The 13,310-nt window shown below is 40.5% G+C and overlaps 1 protein-coding gene across 1 annotated transcript in view; it reads right to left on the reverse strand.

Annotated features, from left to right (window-relative positions):
• Window positions 1–2,701: 2,701 nt before the first annotated feature.
• DSG1 (desmoglein 1) overlaps window positions 2,702–13,310 on the reverse strand; it is a 30,152-nt gene continuing 19,543 nt past the window's right edge. Inside the window, exons 9-15 of the mRNA XM_084780634.1 lie at window positions 12,259–12,518; window positions 11,766–11,905; window positions 10,831–11,178; window positions 8,782–8,918; window positions 8,382–8,454; window positions 6,727–6,935; window positions 2,702–5,717 (exon numbers count right to left, since the gene is read on the reverse strand). Of these exons, the coding sequence (XP_084636760.1) occupies window positions 4,632–5,717; window positions 6,727–6,935; window positions 8,382–8,454; window positions 8,782–8,918; window positions 10,831–11,178; window positions 11,766–11,905; window positions 12,259–12,518 (2,253 nt within the window). The 3' untranslated portion in view covers window positions 2,702–4,631. The remainder of the gene's footprint in view (window positions 5,718–6,726; window positions 6,936–8,381; window positions 8,455–8,781; window positions 8,919–10,830; window positions 11,179–11,765; window positions 11,906–12,258; window positions 12,519–13,310) is intronic.

Raw genomic sequence — 13,310 nt, forward strand, 5'->3', positions numbered from 1 at the left:
AGATTTAAGCACATCGGTTCACAGACGGAGGTGCTGAGAGAAAGAATAAGGTGCACCTGAGAGGGTGGGCGTGAGGCTCTCAAAGGAGAGCTATACTCCCTGGTCGGTACAATAGTAATAGGCAGGGTTTGGGGAGTTTGTGAAGTTATTATCTTAAGTAGTTGCTAAGGAATTTCAGTGAAATCATGGGGCAGTTCCTGAGGCCACCCTATAGGCTTATAGGTGTTGAGGTGAAAGTGTAGATGACAGGCAGGCAGGAAGTTAGGGCAGCTTCGCTGTCCACAAAGCTAGTAGTCTCATAAATAGTCTCATTTATGAGAATCCCAGAAAAATGTCAGGGCATGAGGGGAGGTTGTCAAATACACTTAGGCTTTATGCCTGCTTTATTGCTATTTTAGCATTCTCCTTTACATAAAAGAAAAGGTGGGTGGGTTGGTGTACTCCTTCTTCCATTGGAAGTCCTGCTTGGCTATAGGGGTTGACCACTTCAGTCTCCATGTCCCCTGCTGCTCGGAGTCTCAGCTAGAGACATCCCATATCCTCTCAAGCGCCTACCCTGTTGCAGGCCTCCAGTTTGTCCCAGAGCGCTGCATTCATAGGCTTCCCACGTCTCTCTCAGCCCTATCTCCTCCCCTCCCCCCACACTTTCCTGCACCTGCTCCCCACCCTTGTGTCTTCTCCCCCGCTCTCCCACCCGGTTCCCTCTCTTCATCTACTTGCAACATCTATTTTATTTCCCCTTCTGAGTGAGATACAAGCTTCCTCCCTTGGGCCCTCCTTGTTACTTAGCTTCTTTGGGACTGGGAAGAGAGGAGGGAGGGAGCTGAGATCTGTATTTAAAGTGATTAAATAAATAAATTAAAGAGAAAAAAAGTAAAAATGTAAGCCTTATTGCTGCTCGCAGCTGTACGTCTGCTCTGTGGTGTCTCTAGGAGACTTTTGGAAGTGGAGGCCTCCCAGTAAACACAGAGTGAGAGAAAGCTAAGAAAAGGAGAATGAAGACACATATAAATATTGGGACAGTCAAATAATGATCTTTCTGAATATGGCACTAAAATAATAACTGGATTTGATAAGTCCTAATTGTTTCTTTTAATCTAAAATTCCTCCAACTGCATAATTCCAGAAGGACAATAGAAGCATGCCAATCATTTATTGTTAGAAACACAACTACTCAGAAATTTCAAACTGCCTTAAAATTGTCAACAGACGACGAAGCAAGGAAGCAGCACCCGAATCACTCCCCCCCCCGCCCCCGTGCTCATATAGACAGAAAGCACCTTGTCTTTAAACACTGCAAAAGGTGGTTATGAGAATTTAAAGTGCTTGGAAAAACAGCTTAAGACAAATAAGTTAACGTAAGTACATTTTGGTCATAAAGTATTTATGCAAATACAAATAAATGGGAGGAAATATAGAGAATTAAGCAATAAATTATTCAGCACTTTAAAGTATTTGGTGGATGGTAGGTTGATCTACTCAAGCTTTGTCCTAAGAAAAATTGGATAATCTGGAGGCAGAAGGCAGATTGGTTCTCATGGGTGTGAGAGCTATGAACACCCCAGGGCGGTGTGCAGTGGGTCCGACAAATGCCCCAACTATCCCAAGACATTTGGGAAAGTGTGCTAAGCACTTGGAGAGTTCCCTTGGATGTTCAATGTCTTTCCAAAAGACTACAATGTTTTTAAGGTTCTACTAACGGCATGTAAGCCACCTTGGCTGTCAACTAACTTTTGGCATGAATTTAGAAATAAATGTTGTAACTCAAAACATCCACTTAGCATAGAGGTGTGAGTTTTGAAAATGCATAATTAAAATTGTCAGCACATCACATTGAGTGCAGTAGAACAGTACACACAGAGGTAAACAGTATGCAATAGATATTTCTAGAGGTATATGTCAAAGTAATCTGAGCATGTCATTTGGGTCATATTCAACAACAAAGCATTAGTGACACAATTGACTCAGTCCTTGGGGACTACCTCTTCAGAAAGCCAGATGCTTTATTTTCAAACCACAATGTTTACCTCTTCTTCCTTTGGTTGAAAGCATGTTGATTTAAGATTCAGCCTGGTTTATGAATCACAAATCTAGCTACTTACTTGTGAAAGGATTCTGTCTTTCTCCTATGTCTGTGGAATAACATCTGCAGTTCAGATTAAAGTACTGAAGGAGAGGAGGGAGCTCCTGCCCGTAGGCCGTTCATGAGCAACTGCTTTTCAACGATGCAGTGATTATTGTAAGATAGAGGACTAAACAGGGCACCGTTGTACAACTTTGCCAGAAATAGTTTCAACTGAAGTTAATTTTCCTAGGAAGATGGGAGACAAGTTCCCCATTTAAAATGTTATTTTACCAGATTTTATATAACTGATAAATGCTAATAATATTGATCAAAGATGGCCATATTTCCACTTGCTAGACAATCAAAAGAACCTTTGGGTTTCAGTCAGGCATTTAAGTAAAGATACAAAATGTAGCACGCTAAAGTAACACATACAGTTTCCTTTGAATTAATGAATTAATTAGTTAATTAAGGAAGGAAAGAAAATTATATTATTTCTATCTGCTCAAACTTCCAAACCTAGGCATCTTCAAGAATATTTTAACAAATACCTTTGGAGTTTATTTCTAACATAATAATAATAATTACTATCCCCAATTCATTACCCTAAATTTTAGAACAAAATGAAAGAAAGACTCTCTTTGGGTGACTTTATTTACACCTCTGCATCTTGGCATGTTCCATGTTAGCAAAATGTTACATGTTTTATACACTTAAAATTAGACATGTTGTGGTATTTAACATATTTACTGCATCTGCCCTTACATGGAAACAAGTAGCTCTTGCTGGACCTATCCATGACTCCTAGGCCTCTGACAGATGCTGGACGTTGAATAATGATGCTGTGATTCTGTAATACTCTGAGAAGTGAGTAGTCAGGAGAAGAACAAGCCTTTAAAAGTTATTTATAATTTACAACTCCACAGCCAGTATTTTCTCTTTTTATTTTGCCATATCCCACCTCACTTTAGTGAGCTTATTTTAACACTGAATTTTAAAACAAGAAAAGGTTCCTCTACCCCGCAATAGTAAACGTACCTGTCTCACAGAAAGCTTTGATTCTTCTGAGAGATTTTAAATCAGGTAACACCATACGGCAAACACACAGAAACATCATATCATAAATAGCACATTACTAAATTTCAAAGCTAGAAAAATGTATCATACGATAACTTGTAAACCACCTTCAAGTTAGAATACTTAGAAGCTAAGAGATTATTGAAAAATCAAACGAGGAATGTCAAAGATATGTGTGTGAAACATTTTAGTAAAGGTGCGTGTTTGTTCAGTAACTGTTTCATCTTTTCTAAAGTAACTACTTCTAGTAAGGGTCCTGATTGCTTACCTGCAAATGGCAGCAGAAGGCCATTCAAAGAAAAACACTAATCTCAACTGTGTCCAATAGTATGGCATTCCTTTACTGAACAAACAGTTCTTTTCTAACATTCTCCAGTTCAGCCAGTTTTCATTCTCTAAAGACAGTTTTTTTCCCTATAAGATCCCCTTTAAAAAATCACCCCAAAGCTTAGCCATTGCGCAAGCATCTTCCCAGCAGCTCAGCTTAAGTCAATTAGTGTAACTTTGGAATATAAGGAGCCGCACAGGAATGAATATCACGTATTGCCTAGATGGAAGATATAACACTGTCCAGACTGTGTGCTTGGGAGGTGATTTAACACTCATGAAGGTAGCCATGCCATGTGTCACTCGTGACTTCCCTTTACAGCTACAGTGGTAAAGACAAAAGGAGCATGGTGGCCTTCATCTTCCAAGTCACACCTATGAAACACAGCTGGATCCAGGGAAGTCCCTGGCTCCACAGGAGACTTAAATGACACCCCACCTTGAGATTCAGCCCAGTCTGTGCCAAACACATGTCACTATGTTGTTACTGCCAGTGGGCTTTTCCTCCTAGGACATATCTGTTAACTCAACAATTATTCCATCAAATGCTGTTTAGTCAAGGAAAGACTAACTGGTCTTAAGTACTTAATGTAGTTAAAATTTTATTAACCTTAGCCTGGATTTGTTGGAGGGTTTTTCTTTGTATTACCTGTGAAACAGGGAAGGCATACATGAAGAAAATGTCAGATTTTTTTTCACCTAAGTGAGCATAAGCTACTCAGTAAAACCTTTGTGGTTAATGTCTGCACAGCGAGAGGAATTCTTCCAATTGCCTTTAAAGCCACTGATTTTATGTACCCACAGTTTATTTATTCAATATGCTAGTGCTACCCTACAGGGCACACAGATTTAGAAACAAACAAACAAACAAACAAACAAAAAACCAAAAACAACCCTGTAGACCGCATAGCCACAAATAAGACCGTACCTCAAGTTGACTGCCGTTATCTCACTAGTGTTAATATAAGAAGAAAGTTTACCAATGCTAGGGAGTGCTCTCTCCACGATATATTTCCATTTATTGTTCTCACTGTGGCTCCTCATCTTTCTCCACAGGTCTCCCATAACCTGCTCTGCATCACAAATTGTACTGTTAGACTTGGGAGGCAGGTGTACGCGCATCACAGTGACGATGATGATAAACACTACCCTGGGATCCTGACTACTTGGTATACTGCACTGTGCTGTATTTTGTGATTCTACTTCGAGCCATACTTGGGGAGGCAGATCCGACTGTCTGGCTAAAGTGATGGTCTGAGGAACTCCTCATGTGGCCAATAGTGGCTGTCCCTCCCATGCTACCCATGCCTCCGCCTCCACTGAAGCTCATACCAGTGCCACTACCACCCACTCCAGTGCCACTCAGAGCCCCACTCCCAGCCCCCATGGTGGTGCTAACTAGGCCACTGCTGCCTATGCCTCCAACCCCACCGATTGCAGTAGTGCCGCTGACTCCGCTCACACCAGCTCCAGAAACCACCCTCTCTGTCACAATCACATTGTGGGCATTTGATAACTCGGGAGGCATGCTCAGGTTGCCTATCATGCCGGAAGATGGTTGGATCACTCTCTCTGTCACAACCACATTTGAAGACTCTCTAGGGTTAGGAATGGTCAGAGAGGTGGGTAGACTTGAGCCTGGTGCTATTATCCTTTCTGTCACTATAACATTTGATCCATCTCTCAAGTCGGGTATGTCTACCATCCCGTGCAAATCAGCACCAGAGATGGGGCCCACCACCCTCTCTGTCACCACCACATTTGAAGCCTGCCGGTTATCATGAAAGTGGACTGAGGGCTTCAGAGTGCCAGAAGTGGCATATGATTCTACCACAGTGACGTTACCATAGCCCAGAGGGTCAGGAATCGGCATAGGATGCTGTACACCAGGGCCAGAAGGGTAGGTATTCTCAGAAATCACTGTGGTGGTACCAAAATGTGGGGAGACGGGGGGTGGGTGTCCACTAGCAAGGGGCCCTGTTTGCTGAGGGCACATCGGTTCAGTGCTCTGAGGAGGCCAGGAAGGGTCGGGGTCTGGATATGAGTCTATTTCTTTTCCCATGCTGATATCTGCCAACTTCTTGAACTTGGGCCCCAATGTATCCAGGAAGCTTTCATCTAAATCTTCTCCAATGAAGCTGCAACAGCCCACGGAGCCTGCAGGGGAGCCTCCGCCTTCAATGTCATAGATGAGCAAACAGTCATTGGATGGGCGTCCCTCTTCTTCATCCGCATAAGCATAGGCTTTCTAATTTGTACAGGAAAGAGAATATTAAACAAACAATAACAATGTGGGTTTTCTTTTTTTACCATTAGATGAATGTATCTAAATTCTAATGCTTACTAGAATTGCTTTAAAAATGATTTCATAGGTATTTGAAAGAATTCAGTTTGAAGTTATTTTAGATATAATTCTTTAGGGGAATTTACTTAAAATAGTGTACAAAAATCAAATAAAAATTCACACATGATCTATTTATCACTAATTTTGGAGAGGGGGATATAAAAATAGTATGCGCAAGTCGGAGGACCTTCTTTTGGTCCAAAAGGGATAGTTGATGGGTTTAGAGAGGATTGCATTTTCTTTTACTTAGGCAAGAAGAATGGGGATTTGATATATATATATATATATATATATATATATATATGCAAAATGAAACAATTTAATGCTGGATTTAGGTTTTATTTGGCAATATCATGTAAATAATTTTTGGCTTAGAAAAAATGGTAGACATAAACCAACAAATTTTTAGTAATGAAAATTTATAAACTGTGTTTTAAAAAGCCAACACGGTAAAGTATGAAATAAACTCGAATCCTGCTCTAGAAGAGAGAATTACTGCTAAAGCTTCAGAGAGGTGCTGGCGTTTGAACTGAATCTTGGAAGGTGGATAGAAGAGTGTGAGAGAGGAGGGATGAGAGACAGACAAACAGACAAACAATGTCAATAACAACACAATATTGCAGGTGGGCCAGACTAATCAGAGGCATGAAATGAGCAGTCTCTGTGGATAAGGGAAGTGGGCTGATGCTGAGGGAGAGATGGAACTGTAAGGTGGCACCTGAATCATGAATTTGGACTTCAAATTAGAGACAAATTCGAGCTATTGGCAGTTTACGTGGGAGAATAAAATGCTCAGATCAGAGCTTCAGAAACACTCAGCAACAAACAAGGACCATTGGGCATGACGATTATGCCTCTGCCAAGGCCCTTAGTGAGTGGGACTGAGAGAAAAGTGTTTGGCTAAAAGTCTTACCTGACAGAAGTAGCTTTCCATGAAATTCATGTTGAGACCTCCATCTCTACAGTCTCTCATTGAATTTCTTCTTAATGTTCCCGAATATTCTTGGCATATCTCAGGTGCAGCTGATGTTTTAACTCCATCCATTAGTTCAAATCCTGTAGTTCTTTCTCCTCCTCCCAGATCTTGCATTTCTCTGCCACAATATTCATTTGTATAAACTCCTAAAAACATCCAACACAACAAATTTAATTCTTCTAGTGTGTTGTAAGCTAAAAACCAACTTACTATCATGTATAGTTTCTTCAATCAAGTATGCATTATGAGTACAGATGGAGATGAGACACAAAGGAGAGATAATTATGATATTAATTAAAATAATATTAATAAAGAGAAAATAATATTATAATATTATGTTAACAATATTAGTCAGTTTGCTAATTTTAATTATCCCTTGACAAACTTTTATATATGATGTGCTGGCAGAAGCGCAATCAAATAATAAAAATCTGTGGGCTTAGTAGTTTGATCTCAAAATGAGTCAAGTTGAGTTAAGTAGATACAATTCTAAAAATTAAGTAATTGTATCTGTATGCTTCCGATGCATTCCTGGATGCATATGGCACCCGGTAGAAGGCACAAGAGCCACTGAATTTCAGAAAGAGGCCATAGCTGCAATGAGGAAAATGATTTCAGGAGGTATCTTGGGTAAGCACTTGAATGTGAGAGGTGGGAAGAAGCATGCTAAATGCTTGAGGTGATGAAATAAAAAATAATACAATAAAAGATGGTGAGCAGAAGGGGTGTTCACGATAGAATGATGTCCTGTGGTATAACATTCTAATTTGCCTTTGGGGAAAACATGCTTTCCGTATTCCAGTTATCCCGATACCTTCCATGCTCATGTGAAACTCCATAGACTTAATGAGAGAATCAGTGTATAGATAATTGTTGGTGGTTTTGATGAGTTGACAGGTCTCAGGAACTAACTGCAGACTAACGGGGGAGATGGGAGTCAGCGAGTTTCTGTCTTCAGCATGGAGAAATATTAGCACCATTAACAAAAATGGACATATCAGGAAGAGAAAGTGGACTAGCGATCTACTGTACAGAGGATATACAGACTATTGAATCCAATTCTACAAAAGAGAAACATTCAAAGTAGAAAAGTAATTATATATGGGCTAGGGCGATGGCCCAGTGGTTAAGAGCACTGGGTTTCAGAAAGCCTGGGTTACTCACACACACACTCACATACACATATACACTCACACACACACACACACACACACATGCACAGTATTCCATCTGTTAGATAACTCACTATTGTAATTCAGTACTTCTATCTACAGAGAGCTTAATTATGCCACCTTTCTGATGAACAAGGAAGATTTCAAGATATACAGCATGTATGCTAGAGAGATGGCTCAGCCATTAAAGACTCACAGCCAAAAATAAAATATACAGCATATAGGATCAATTGCAGTAGGCTTTCCTTTACTACTCATTTCACTTATGAATGTGTCATTGGAAAAGTAATTATAAAAGCACATTTGAAGAAAAAATTTTTACCCCTGAACAAAAATTTTTACTCCTGTTCTCTCTTGGGTAAACAGAGAGAACAGAGCCCATCTTAGTCATTTGTGCTGTTGGAAACTTCTTTTTCTTACCTGAGTTGTCAATACAGTCTATAATATTGGCATTCCCGGGTATTATTTGTGGTACACAGATGGTGGTTATACCCTAAAAGACAAGAAACAACATTTTCCCATTTGTAATGAGTCTTTTCTTCTTCTACTTGTATATTTCTATTATTAAATTATCATGGAATTACTTTTAAAGAGACTATTAGGAAGCTTTTGAATTCTACTTAGAAGCTGCATCTCATTTTAAGCCTTCCCTGGTGACGTCTACTGAGTTTTGGGGTACATTCCAACTCCTCTTGCTTTCCTTGTTAGCTACCCAGAGCCAGAAATAGTGTAAACTAAATGATTCCCACCATCTTACGGTGTGTCTGGAGACTGGATTTTGGTGAGTCTCCAAATCTCATTCTTAGAGATTAGCACTTACATCGTGGGGTTCAGGCTGTGGGCCTTCTACTGCCCAAGTGTGAATTGCTCCATCAGAACATTCTGGAACAGGTTCAAAGCCAGCTCCACCACCAGGGGCCCCTCCACAATCACAGCAGAGCAACAAAAATGGGACCACTGAGGGAGAGAGAGGAAAGGGTTAGCAGTGGGCCATGTTGAAAGAGAACAATCTGATTTTCAATGGCTAAATGAGATTTTCTGAGTTAGGAAATTTAAATTACTACTACAGCTGTATGAATATAAAATTCCTTCTTGATATGCCAGGACAACAAGTGAATAATGGTTGGAACCCAAAAAAAGTATGAGCTTAGAAACACTAGACTTCAGTGACTTCTAACTGGTAGTATTAAAATTACAGATGAAATACACAATCAAAGTTGCCGATTCTTTTCTATCATCACTCAAGAAAACAGCGGAGACTAAAGAAAGTTGAAGACAAGCAGCACTTCTGGCCTTTCATGCCTGCACTTGCTTTCTCATTTTCACATGTTTCCCTCTCTCCATTTTAAAGGAAGATCTGATTAAACTATTCAGTTATTCTCATGAAGGCCATTATTTTCCTCTACAGAGACATCTTTTCTATAAACAATTCTCACATACAGAGAGACTATCACACTTTAGCAATGTCTATTTTTTCTAATCTGCTTGAGTTTTTCATTCTTGCTAGATAACTTTGAGTGAGTATAGAAAGAAAGAATGAGTAAATAAGGATGTTTAAAAAACAAAAAAGGAAGGAAATAAAGAGGAAAGTAAGGAAGTAGGGAAGAGGGAGGAAAGAAAAAAAGAAGGCAAAAAAGTAATGACGTTTGCTCTTTTGGAAATCTGTAAAGGTAAGAGAAGAAAATAAATGTAAAGCTACTGACTTAAAGGCTTACGTGTAGCATAAAAAGCCTTTTTTTTAGCCACACTATCTGATACTGGACAATGATACTAATGAAACTGAAAATGAAAGTTGGCTATTGTTCATGGTGGTTATTATCAGGCCCTTGGCATATATGTGAAGCTTGCTTTACCATGGAGATTTTATGATTCTATACTTGAAAATGGCAAGTTTTACATTTTTTTATTTTTGTATATGTGTACACATCAGAATCTGGCTGCATATATCCGAGGCGTGATTCAAATCTTCCTGCCTCAAACTCCCAACTGCCTGGATGGTAGGTGTGTGCCATCCCGCTCAGTTGCAAATGTTAACGTCCGTATTAACATGCTCCAATATATTACCCCCCCCTCACACTCCAGTTTCTGTCGCAATCCAAGGCAATATTCAACCCCACCAGGAACATCCTTTGGACTCTGTGTTTGTATTTCTGTCCATGACTGTGTTTCTTCGATAACAATAGCTAATGACATGAAAAAGTGCCCCCAGGACATACCACAGGCCAACTTCCCCACCTTTCCTCATCTACTGGTATTGTGAGGAAAGCGGCAGAAATTATTTTGCAAGAACAATAGCAAAACTCAGAATGGTTAGGTGATCCCTGGAGGAACGATGTTGTTATTAAGTTGGACACCTGGACTGTTTCATTCTTTTCATCAAACTTTGCAGTCTGCATGGCTTAAGATGCCCCGGGATCCAGTGTCTGCCTGTCTTCATAGCTTCATCCCTTACCTCACTGTCAGGTGCAACCTAGATTTCTTCCCCCTGGGGGTTCTCGGGTTCAATGTGTCATATTGCCTTTCTCTGTGTTAAAAGTCCTGTGCTTCGCCTTCCACTCCCCAATTGCTTCAGTAGATTATTTCTGATTGTTCCACTCAAATAGCAACGTGAATGTGCATTACGACACTCTTCTGTGACACTGACACTGACTGCAGAGAAGTTACTACTGTCCTCTGTGGTACCACAAAGGGTCTAAAAGTTTAATTTTTTTCCCTCCCCTGTGAATTCAATACCAAGCACAAACATTTCTTGCTTATTACACAATGTAAGAGTATGTAAAATGTATTACATGAAAGAATGAAAAAAATCTTATTTCTTTCCTCATATTTTTTGAGAGACATATGCCAAAAGAAGTGTTGAAGCACTTACATCCTAGGACCAGGAATCCCATGATAAGCAGCCCAATGCCTGCAGGACCGAAGTGAACGTTGTCTCCGATTTCACCACCTTGGTAGGTACCAGTGTCGGAGCCATCGTTGTCACGACCGCCGTCGCCACCGCCGCCACTGTCGCCACCGTCTCCACCCCCCCATGGTTTTGTGGAGACTTGCGGTCCCTCAGTGGAAGTGCTTTGATTTGTGTAAGTCTGTCCTCCCCCGGACTGGTCGCCACCGCCAGTGCCACCATGTGAACTGCCATCGCCGTCTGTGCTGGTCGCCCAGCCAGAGCCACTCAGATCAATGATGATTGTTCCAGTGCAGGTCCTCTGAAGACTATCTGTAACAAGATTCACAGCAGAAGAAGTTGCCGCCTGTACACAGCCTAGTAACCGGCAGATGACAAGCAGACACCGCTATACTCGGTGTTCTGTGGGGGAACTGGAGGCTCTCATCCTTGGAAAGCAATCGCTTCACGCTTGACCCATCACCTTAGTCCTTCTACTCGGTGTTCAAGCCATTATTATAACCGCTAGCCTCATCACTCTCCCTGGCAACGGTGTTTACTGGATAGTTTATAGGGCAGCTAGTTAGATATTATATCCAAGTTGAAAATGCAAAAAAGTACAGAAAGACGTGTAACAAAACCAGAAGCCAAGCCACCAGTCAAGCATTCTAAATCAACTGTCCGAAGTGAAAGGGCAAGAATAGGCACGAAAGCCTGTAAGCAGTAAACGATGGGACAGGACAGCCACCCAGTCTCACTGGTCTTCACAGCCTTAGCCTCACGCTACTGTCAGTTGGAGTGCTCAGCATGCCAACTTTTATTGAAAAGAGGATTTCTTTACAACAGGATAGATAATTTTAAATGATCCGAGGATACTTATGCTTGGCTTCCTCTGTAAGGAAGTCAAACTGATTTCTTACCATCTATTGAGAGCACCGTTCCTTCATATCTGCCGTTCAGCTTATTGTATTGCTCCATAGTAACTCGGTTCCTTAACGTGATTATGCCCGTTCTTGAGTCAATAGCCAGCAGGTCAGCTGGGTTATTTCCCATTACATATCTGTATTTAAAGAATACGATAGAAATTAAAGTTACCTTTTAAAAGGAGACTTTGCCAAGTTACCCTTTAAAGGCTAGTATAGAAAATAAGGGGTCAATTGTGTCTTTTCATACACGTGTGTCTCCCACTTTTTCTCCCTTATCCTTCTCTCCTGCCCACTTCACAGCGCCTACTCCCTCCCCACCCCCCCCCCCACCCCCCGTCTGGCTGGCTCTCTTCCTTCCCCCAAACAGTTCTCGCTTTCATGTCACATGTACCTCATCACCCTCTCTTCCCCTCTCCCTTAGGATTGCTTCTTCCCTCCGCATAATCCTCTGAAGTTACAGTTTGAGTTGGAAAAATGCCATTCTTACCTAACATTTGTTGAAGTTCGACCCGTGTCCAGGTCTGTAGCCACAAACTCTCCCACTTTGTAATTTGCTCCCATTTTACTGGTCACTACGAATGTCTTTGAGCCTGGCCGGAACACGGAGCCCTCAACCACGTTTAACACAGTCACGGTGACCATAGTCGCTGTGAGTCTATATTGAGAAACAATTGACTGGTGGAATTCAGCTACATTTCGAACACCAATGCTGAGCTGCATATTACTCATGGCTTCGTAGTCTAGGGGCTAGAGAACACAGAAAGAATTAGTTTTCCTGCAAGAAAGCATTTCAGAGGAGAGAGAAATCCTTTGAGACTAGTAAAAGTAATTTACGATGTTCTTGTTTCACTTATATAATTGAACATAAATCCATATGACTACCTAGTCTAGTCTTACTGGCTGGTTCAAGGTAGACACATGCAAGCATAGTAAGGGGGAAAAAGTCTAGTTGTCCGAGATCCTTCATTAATAAGGTTGAAAGCATCAAAATGAGTCCTGATTGCTCACCAAACCAGTGAAATGCTTTAATTCAACATACGATCCAATTCATTTATTTGTAATGCAAAGACAATTTATGTTAGCTAACAGCATTGCATGATTCTGAGAAAAATAGCCATTTTTATGACAAAATATGAGTTAAACATATTAGAGATCTCATCATTTAACTAGTTTTATCCCTGATTAACCATTAAAAATTTCAGTGTGACTTTTTGAATGTCAATGCATATATGCATACATATATGTGATACACACACACACACACACACACACACACACACAGAGAGAGAGAGAGAGAGAGAGAGAGAGAGAGAGAGAGAGGGAGAGAGAAATAGTCTTCTTCAATATGTTCTAAAAAATAATTAAGTGGTAAGTTTTTTTAAATAGAAGTTGATATCCAAATCCACAATTCATAAAATTTACCAAATAGCTGGTACATTCCCTATCTACCAAATATGTTTTTCTGAATTTTTCTGAGTATTTTAAATCAAAGTATTCACACACTGAGCTCTCCTGTTTATCTAAAATTTTGTATTACAG

The sequence above is a fragment of the Acomys minous genome (genome assembly GCF_964271855.1).
Source record: "Acomys minous genome assembly, chromosome: 4".
NCBI classification, from domain to species: Eukaryota; Metazoa; Chordata; class Mammalia; order Rodentia; family Muridae; genus Acomys; species Acomys minous.